Source organism: Mya arenaria, chromosome 15 (genome assembly GCF_026914265.1).
Source record: "Mya arenaria isolate MELC-2E11 chromosome 15, ASM2691426v1".
Taxonomy (NCBI): Eukaryota; Metazoa; Mollusca; class Bivalvia; order Myida; family Myidae; genus Mya; species Mya arenaria.
In genome coordinates this window covers 2,538,434-2,548,427 of record NC_069136.1, presented here as the reverse complement: position 1 = coordinate 2,548,427, position 9,994 = coordinate 2,538,434, and the positions used below count along the sequence as shown (strand labels likewise).

Sequence of the window (9,994 nt, the reverse complement as noted above, 5' to 3'; positions counted from 1 at the left end):
AAAAAAGTTGTAAAAACGGCATATCTGTGAGAGTGCAACTTTAATATGTTACGGTGAGGATTGGTATTACTCTCGATGGTGGGAGCGAGTCAAGCTTGATCGTGCATCTTTGATAGAATTACTTGTTATAGATAAAAGCAGATTACTAATTGTGTAGTACCTTTTCTAATGCGTAGAAGAAATTAACGGGCTACGATTTTTAAATGCCAAAATTTAAACCTGGTCTCGTTGCATTATGAACCTATAAATGTATTCATGAACATTTCTTGATTCATGAATTAAGATGTTCAACTTGTTTCAGCATGGCAAATGTAAAACATAGTTTATAATATTAATATATTTTAAGTCTCAAAATTTAAAAATACTTTATTAGTTAGTATTTTGAATAAGGCCTTAGGCTGAAACGTCAAAAAAGGATTAAAAAGGGACTTTATACTCCCTGATGAATAATTTCAGTGTTTTAACAATCAAGCAGTTTGAATAGAAACCCATTTTAAACAATTATTGTCTCCGGATGAATACCAACTACAGGCACCAGCTATTGAAGACTTCAAAACTAACGTAGAAACTCGAAGAAATAATTCATTAAACAAACAATCAACTGCATTATTTGTTCATTGATTCTTAAATCATATGAAGCTCCAACAGTTAGAATACATAAAAACACATTTGAGGTGAAATCTATAGAAGATGTCGCCAAGGCGGCAACGAATCGCCATAAATTGCTGAGGCGGGTTGTCGCTCTCAGTTTGGAGCAAGCTGTTCAACGAAATTGTCCGAAAATTGTTAAGGCGTCTCCAATCCTTTCAATTTTCGCGATCTTCGTGGACATTGAGCTGCTCTTCGAAATGGACGTTACTATGCTTTGTATTTCGCTGTTGCAGCTCGTTGCCTTTGCAATGGGTACCCGTTTACTTTCCAGAGTCTACAAGAGATACAATGGAAGTACAAACATGACGGGCAATTCTTTGGAATTGACCAACGCACCGTCCGCCGTCCAATGTCTGACGATGTGTTCTGGGTATGAGCACACGTACAGCAAATCTTGTGACGCGGCTCGGTACAACGAAGTTACTTACAGTTGTGAACTGATGTCACGCGACAGCACGGGAGCGGTGCAATGGCAGGTCGACAACCAATGGAAGGTCTTCGTAAGCAAGGTTTGTTAATGTTTCCATATGTACGTGTGATACATATCAATAGATAAATACACGTGAACACTCCATCAAAGAAGGTGTAGTTTAAATGATGGTGTTAGAGGCGGTGCTTAACTTTTCGTATAATAAGTATTGTTCGAATTCATATTCATGTAATGACACAAACTATCTAATTGCGATGTTAGTTATGTACTTAAATTTCCTCATGAGTTTTCGACTATAACCCTTTCAATGTTTAATGTCTATGCTCTTGTAGCTTGTATGTTTTGGAATGCATACATTTTGATGTTGACGTTTAATCATTAATTAGCTAAAAGATAAACTAAATCATTTTACAACGATTGGGTAAAGATTTATATAAACTTATGCCAAGTCGCTCTCAGTGTAGTAGTAGTAATAGAAGGAGGATATGAAGTTATGCCAAGTCGCTCTCAGTGTAGTAGTAGTAATAGAAGGAGGATATGAAGTTATGCCAAGTCACTCTCAGTGTAGTAGTAGTAATAGAAGAAGGATATGAAGTTATGCCAAGTCGCTCTCAGTGTAGTAGTAGTAATAGAAGGAGGATATGAAGTTATGCCAAGTCGCTCTCAGTGTAGTAGTAGTAACAGAAGGAGGATATGAAGTTATGCCAAGTCGCTCTCAGTGTAGTAGTAGTAACAGAAGGAGGATATGAAGTTATGCCAAGTCGCTCTCAGTGTAGTAGTAGTAATAGAAGGAGGATATGAAGTTATGCCAAGTCGCTCTCAGTGTAGTAGTAGTAATAGAAGGAGGATATGAAGTTATGCCAAGTCGCTCTCAGTGTAGTAGTAGTAATAGAAGGAGGATATGAAGTTATGGATTTATACCTAAACGGAAAAGTAAACACAAAGTACAAGTTAAATTAACAAATAGTAATATTCATCATTGCTATTCATCAAAGAGTTGTATGCACTCTATTTCGTTTATTAGCCTACTATGTTGATTCAACGCTAAACCATAAGTCCTTTATAGGTTGATGCAAAACAATCTTTTTTTTAATTTATGGCATAATTATGTTTATCTCATAAGTCATTTATGATAAAAAAAAAACATATATGTGTGTGTTTGTGTGCGTGCGTGCGTGCGTGCGTGCGTGCGTGTGTGTTGGTGTGTTCATGCGTTACAAATTAAACTTCCTCAATAACTCATTCACATCTATTTTTATAGTTTATTAATGTTTTCTATAGTGTCAAATGGATTGGACCATGTTCGACGTTTCCTGTTATCAACTGTTTCCTATCACCAAAAGCTGGGACGCTGCAAGGAATGCATGCAAGCAGGTTAACGCAACGCTTGCTTCGATAACGAGTAAGGACGAAGAGGACTTCATCAACACACAGATTAAGGGAATAAGTGGTAAAATCTATATCGGAGCTAACGATCGGGATGGGGAAGGACACTGGAAATGGGAGTCAGGTGAGGTCTGGGCGTATGAGCATTTTGCTGAGAGACAGCCGGATGGAGGCACGTCTGAAAATGTCATTGGAATTAAATATAACGACGGGTGGCATGACGTTGATGGGATGATTACCTATCTGTTTTATCTATGTGAAAAGGCGATATGGTTTTGATTGTTCTTCATGCTACGCTTATTTCATTTTAAAGCTATTATTTTCCATAATAATGTATGCCTTTCTTTGATATATTACTTAAACAATAATTTCTAACAAATCCAAAGTGGTTTCAATATTAAAACTGTTTTAGTTGAGTTTGACACATTTCTGTGAGTTCAAAGGGAAAAGTACAAAAACTCTTAATCATAGCATTATATAATAACGCATTGGGTTCTAAGGCAACCGATTTTATTAAACTTAAGTAATTAAAATTATTGTGACTACTTGAATAATAATCCGACTTTAAAATCGAAACGAATGGACTTTATGATTCAAAGGCTCAACACAATGTCAAATATTGATGGGATAAATGATTTGATAAATCGCTCAGTAAATTGCTTTTATACAACCGAATTGCTTATTAACATTATGTTGCATATATTAAAGAACATAAGCTCTTCATATAAAATGTATGTATTACATTATATATTTGCATACTTAACTGTGTTATTGAATCTCAAATTAGATGCACAAGGGTGTATATATCTGAATATCAAGTGAGAGGCAGAAGTGTCTGTCTGAATCATAAATGAAAGGCAGAAGTGTGTATCTGAATACCAAGTGTTGGGCAAATCAGTGTATCTGAATATTAGGTGAGAGGCAGAAGTGTGTATCTGAATACCAAGTAAGGGGCAAATGAGTGTATCTGAATATTAGGTGAGAGACACAAGTGTGTATCTGAATATCAAGTAAGAGGCAGAAGTGTGTTTCTGGATCTCAAATGAGATACAGAAGTGCGTATCTGAATATCAAGCGAGAGGCAGAAGTGCGTATCTGAATATCAAGCGAGAGGCGGAAGTGCGTATCTGAATATCAAGCGAGAGGCAGAAGTGCGTATCTGAATATCAAGCGAGAGGCAGAAGTGCGTATCTGAATATCAAGCGAGAGGCAGAAGTGCGTATCTGAATATCAAGTGAGAGGCAGAAGTGCGTATCTGGATATCAAGTGAGAGGCAGAAGTGCGTATCTGAATATCAAGTGAGAGGCAGAAGTGCGTATCTGAATATAAAGTGAGAGGCAGAAGTGTGTTTCTGAATATCAAGTGAGAGGCAGAAGTGCGTATCTGAATATCAAGTGAGAGGCAGAAGTGCGTATCTGAATATCAAGTGAGAGGCAGAAGTGTGTTTCTGAATATCAAGCGAGAGGCAGAAGTGCGTATCTGAATATCAAGCGAGAGGCAGAAGTGCGTATCTGAATATAAAGTGAGAGGCAGAAGTGCGTATCTGAATATAAAGTGAGAGGCAGAAGTGTGTTTCTGAATATCAAGTGAAAGGCAGAAGTGCGTATCTGAATATCAAGTGAGAGGCAGAAGTGTGTTTCTGAATATCAAGCGAGAGGCAGAAGTGCGTATCTGAATATCAAGCGAGAGGCAGAAGTGCGTATCTGAATATCAAGCGAGAGGCAGAAGTGCGTATCTGAATATCAAGCGAGAGGCAGAAGTGTGTATCTGAATCTCAAGTGAGAGGCAGAAGTGTGTATCCGAATCCCAAGTGAAAAGTTTAAAGAACAAGAGTTAAACAGTTATGTAACTGTCTCCTGTAGACGGGACATTATTAAAGTATGATATTATGGTTCGAGGATGAGCTATCAAAAGCATGCTTTAAACTATCAAATCTAAAACAGAATTCATTGCAATAAACATACTTCATATCGAACTTTAAAATCAACTTAGAACGCCAATATAATTTCGATATTTTCAGATTTAATACTGGTTTAAGCGCTTGTGCAACCAAATGGACATGTACGCATTTAGTCAAACAACACAATGATATTTTCAAACTGAATAAAACAGGACTTATTTCTAAATCATATGAAAAATCTCCATGTTTAAAAACACAACTTATTATACTCTTGTCAAACATGTAGTTCTACCGATCCAGTAGTAACTTTCAACACAAATTTCAACTATTGAAATACACGTCGACTGCCCATAGCTGAATGACAGTCACACTTAATTTCTCGTGTACGAAGCCTTTTATAATCCGCCACAATTATTTGGGTTTTCAGTTTTATATCTCTGAAAATGATGATACGCTGATGTTGCGTTTTGCTTTACTCATACCGGCGACTTGAAAACCCCATTACATGTGAGAACTAAACCATTGCCACAACACTCTGTAAGAAGACGATATGAATACCGCTAAGCTGTATGTTAGCAGTTGAGGCTGGCCTTCCACATCCACTCATTATATCTTTACATTTATCGACGATTATATATGGGTATGTGTGAGTTTTGTGTGACTTGCTTTGTCTGTAATCGATCTTTGATTGTTCAGGTTATAATCTTATAGATAACATAGTATGTTTTAAACGAAATTATTGAAAGTAAAAGATATGGAGACATGATTTAGATGTATAACACTAGCGGATTTAGAGGGGGGCGCATCCGGCGCGCGCCCCCTCTTAAATCGTCAAAGTTTACTTTTTATGTCAATTTAGGAGATAAAAAATAATAAAATACGCCCATAATGCATCATTTTTAACTACAAATTGTTAATTTTTCTTGATTGCTTAACCCCCAATCCATATGCAAACAGTTTATGCCATACACTTTCGGTTCAGAGGGAGGGGTGCATGTCAAAAGGTTGCGCCCCTGAGCTACGCCCCCTCTAACGTTGATTCCTGGATCCGCCCCTGTATAACATGTCAACTGTTTTTGTTCATCTGCTTATGTATTGTGTATTGCCATGATGTTTCTGTTGCAATTTCTATTGCAGTTGTGTGCTTTAATATAAGTGTATCTAATAAGATATTTGTTAAAGACACATTTCGATTTATTTCAGTTTGTTTCTTATATCTTGATCTGCATTTTACTGATGTGTCTATATATTAGTGTATTTATTTCGCTCGTATGAATTGTTCACTTACTTGTGTGTGCCTAACATTGTTTACATAATTGTTGTCAATATTTTATTTCATTACTATTGAAATTTGTAATTCTAATACAAATATAGATTTAATGTCTGAAAGTAAATACACATTTTTGTTTGTATCTAGGTTGCATTGCATGACATATGAAACAAATTATAGTGAGAATGACTTATTTAAATAAATATTTCCGTTTAAATAAGGCCTAAAAAAATACATTTGGTTCGGGTAACCCGACCCTACCTACGGATGATCGTTATCTCTAACCTTTTTCCTAGGTCTCGACGACTTCGCCATAACGAGTTTTGATTTTTACTGCATGTCACTTTACCCTTTTTGTCCTTGACGCCACATACAGTGTTCTTGTTTTGCTATTTTCTTGTGAATAAAAGTTCAGTTCAGTGTTCTGTTATGTTCAATCAGGTATGTATACTCGGCCAAGGTAACGTAGACAAAAAAGAGGGTTAAAATGATTCAAAATCGCTCCCCTGATATAAAAGATAATAAGTTGTAAGTTTCCTGGAGAATATCGATATGCCTGGTGTGATAATGATGTTTAGAAATTAAATAATCCTGTAACTTGTAGATTTAAAAAGACACAGCCAATTTATTTGAATATGTTTGAAAAACAGTATACATTGTCCAAATGTCAATGCGATACCATCAAATAAATAGGAAAAGTAATGTTAACTTGAAATGGTCAAGGTGATCAAAACGACACTTTTGAAATTTGTTTGTAAACTTCAAAAGTATTACATCAGTTCACGGTCAATGTCACCAAAGACCATCTATTATTGATGAATCATTGCAGCAAAGGGTATTCAAACGTTCAAGTTGATGTGATACACAGGAAGATGAACAGTTGTTTGCAAAACTGTTTACATGTTCCAATCACCTGGTAACAAAGGCTTTTTAAACAAGTTTTGGTTTAATTGTACCTAGTTACCTTTATTTTCGCTGGACATGACGCATCTCGATGATTAACATGATATATATCAACACGACAAACAGTCTGATCGTTAACATAAGATAGAGGATATGGTCCCAAAGAACTATAATACACTTGATAGGGTTAACTCACGAACATCTTTGTAAAACATGTTCCCTGGTCAAACACGCCCAATATTAACTTGACGACTTATTTGTGAATATTGCAAAAGAAATATATATGCAATTAAAAAGGACACTTACTGAAATAAAACTCTATGATAACTGACACCCTGATCTTGCACTTTCTAGCAAAGATCAGAGATTAAAAAAATCAGCCTAATCACAGAATATTTCATGTAAATAGCTCTTGAAATGACTTTTTTAAGGACCAACCATAAGAAGCAATATACCTCCAATGAACTTGTTGCCTCCCGTACTACCGAGTTGGAGCACGTGTTTGAAACTAACCAAACTGCCTTGTCGATAACGACCGTTGCCCCATTGAGTACACAGAGACTGCATGCAATTCATTCGAACTATCGGTCCCCGTATGACTTCCCGTATCCCATGACTGGGTGAGCCATGTTACATCGGTCGACATCCTCGAACCAACGTCATCGCCAACGCAGATAGCGGACTCAACAGACCAAACCCCATACAGATTGGTCGGCTTGGCCCCGCCGCTGTATTGGAAGCTTCCAAGCTGCTGGCAGTATGCATGTTAAGGTTCGTTTTGATTTCTGACAACCATTATGCCCCAAGACACTACTGCCACTTCATGATCAGCGAACTTCACTAACGGGTCATCGGTATGTTAAACTGCCATACGCATAATCCTGTTGTTTAATGTAAAATTTATTAACACGATATTTACTCTTGTTGGTGTCATGAGGTGATAACTTGTGTCGGAAGTATTCATGCTATGTTATATTATTTTTATTTTGAAACCATTATTCTCCACTGCCAGTACAAGAACAGCGAACTTTTCTTATGTTAACTTGTTAATGCTGCACTGGTTTGTTAATTCATTTGCATGGGCATGTAACCCAAGTATGCAATAACTCTAATGTTTGTAAGGTAATTGTTTATGTTAATTCAAATGCTGCTACATAGAATTATAGTAACAGGCACGCACGAAAGCACACAGGCACGCACGCACGCACACACCCGCTTATGACATTACACACAAGTGAATTAAGTGCATCAAAATACACACAACCTTCCTAACGTACATGATATTACACACAGACATCTTAACGTACATGACATTGCACAGACACCTTAACGTGCATGACATTACACACAGACATCTTAACGTACATGACATTGCACAGACACCTTAACGTGCATGACATTACACACAGACATCTTAACGTACATGACATTGCACAGACACCTTAACGTGCATGACATTACACACAGACATCTTAACGTACATGACATTGCACAGACACCTTAACGTGCATGACATTACACACAGACATCTTAACGTACATGACATTGCACAGACACCTTAACGTGCATGACATTACACACAGACATCTTAACGTACATGACATTGCACAGACACCTTAACGTGCATGACATTACACACAGACATCTTAACGTACATGACATTGCACAGACACCTTAACGTGCATGACATTACACACAGACATCTTAACGTACATGACATTGCACAGACACCTTAACGTGCATGACATTACACAAAGACATCTTAACGTACATGACCATACACCCAGACACCTTAACGTACATGGCATTACACACAGACATCTTAACGTACATGACATTGCACAGACACCTTAACGTGCATGACATTACACAAAGCCATCTTAACGTACATGACATTACACACAGACATCTTAACGTACATGACATTGCACAGACACCTTAACGTGCATGACATTACACAAAGACATCTTAACGTACATGACCATACACCCAGACACCTTAACGTACATGGCATTACACACAGACACCTTAGCGTTCATGACATTACACACCGACATCTTAACGTGCATGACATTACACAAAGACATCTTAACGTACATGGCCATGCACCCAGACACCTTAACGTACATGGCATTACAAACAGACACCTTAACGTGCATGACATTACACACAGACATCTTAACGTGCATGACATTACACAAAGACATCTTAACGTACATGACATTACACACAGACACCTTAACGTGCATGACAAATAAAGTAAACGTATCTCACATTAAGATGTACGCCGGAAAATCTCATTTTATACCAAACACATGTTTTCATACGCTTTTGTATTCCAAAGTCTAAAATACTGCCACCATAAACTAGGGAAAACATCAAATTAAAACCTTTCCTCGTGACAACGCTGAACACGGTGGTTTATATATTCGACACTAATTGCTAACATGCCTCATACAAAGTAGCATAATGTCAACTACGTATTCGTTTTAGTTTTATTGTTATTTGATTGTAAATCTTCGTATAAAATACATCTGTAACCTTTGAATGTAAATGTAGTTTAAGCATTAAGTAATTGTAAAGATCATAAAACTTACCAGACATTTAGAATACTTGACAACATTTCACTTGTGTATGCCCCACATTTCACTTGTGTATGCCCCACATTTCACTTGTGTATTCCCCACATTTCACTTGTGTATGCCGCACATTTCACTTGTGTATGCCCCACATTTCACTTGTGTATGCCCCACATTTCACTTGTGTATTCCCCACATTTCACTTGTGTATGTCGCACATTTCACTTGTGTATGCCCCACATTTCACTTGTGTATGCCCCACATTTCACTTGTGTATGCCACACATTTCACTTGTGTATTCCCCACATTTCACTTGTGTATGCCCCACATTTCACTTGTGTATGCCCCACATTTCACTTGTGTATGCCTCACATTTCACTTGTGTATGCCCCACATTTCACTTGTGTATGCCGCACATTTCACTTGTGTATGCCTCACATTTCACTTGTGTATGCCCCACATTTCACTTGTGTATGCCCCACATTTCACTTGTGTATGCCGCACATTTTACTTGTGTATGCCCCACATTTCACTTGTGTATGCCTCACATTTCACTTGTGTACATGCCTCACATTTCAATTGTGTATGCCCCGTATTTTTAAAAGCGCACAATATAGGTTGATGCCAAAACTTTTTTTGTAATTCTAATGTTATCATCTTTTACTCATTTGATTCTAATGGCAAAAAAGGCGTATGCTTTAGGTACAGATAAAAATACTAACCTTTATATATGTTTTTTACCTAATTGATAGCAACGTAGCCAATAATTCCCCAGTTAATAAAGCGCAAAAACATTGAAATATGTTTTATCTGTATCTAATTCATCATATGCATTTTTAATCATTAAAGTCAAATGAGATGAACACGATAAACCA

The 9,994-nt window shown here is 37.0% G+C and overlaps 1 protein-coding gene across 1 annotated transcript; it reads left to right on the top strand.

Annotated features, from left to right (window-relative positions):
- Positions 1-953: 953 nt before the first annotated feature.
- On the top strand, positions 954-2,746 carry LOC128220073 (alpha-N-acetylgalactosamine-specific lectin-like). The gene is made up of 2 exons (XM_052928325.1): positions 954-1,160; positions 2,363-2,746. Exons 1-2 carry the CDS (start codon positions 954-956, stop codon positions 2,744-2,746), a joined length of 591 nt encoding a protein of 196 aa, XP_052784285.1.
- The last annotated feature ends 7,248 nt before the right edge of the window (positions 2,747-9,994 follow it).

Excerpts from the sequence above, each read along its gene's own strand:
- LOC128220073 (XM_052928325.1), top strand. The coding sequence starts at position 954 with ATGACGGGCAATTCTTTGGAATTGACCAACGCACCGTCCGCCGTCCAA. Across the intron at positions 1,161-2,362 it reads GGAAGGTCTTCGTAAGCAAG|TGTCAAATGGATTGGACCAT; the intron begins GTTTGTTAATGT and ends TGTTTTCTATAG.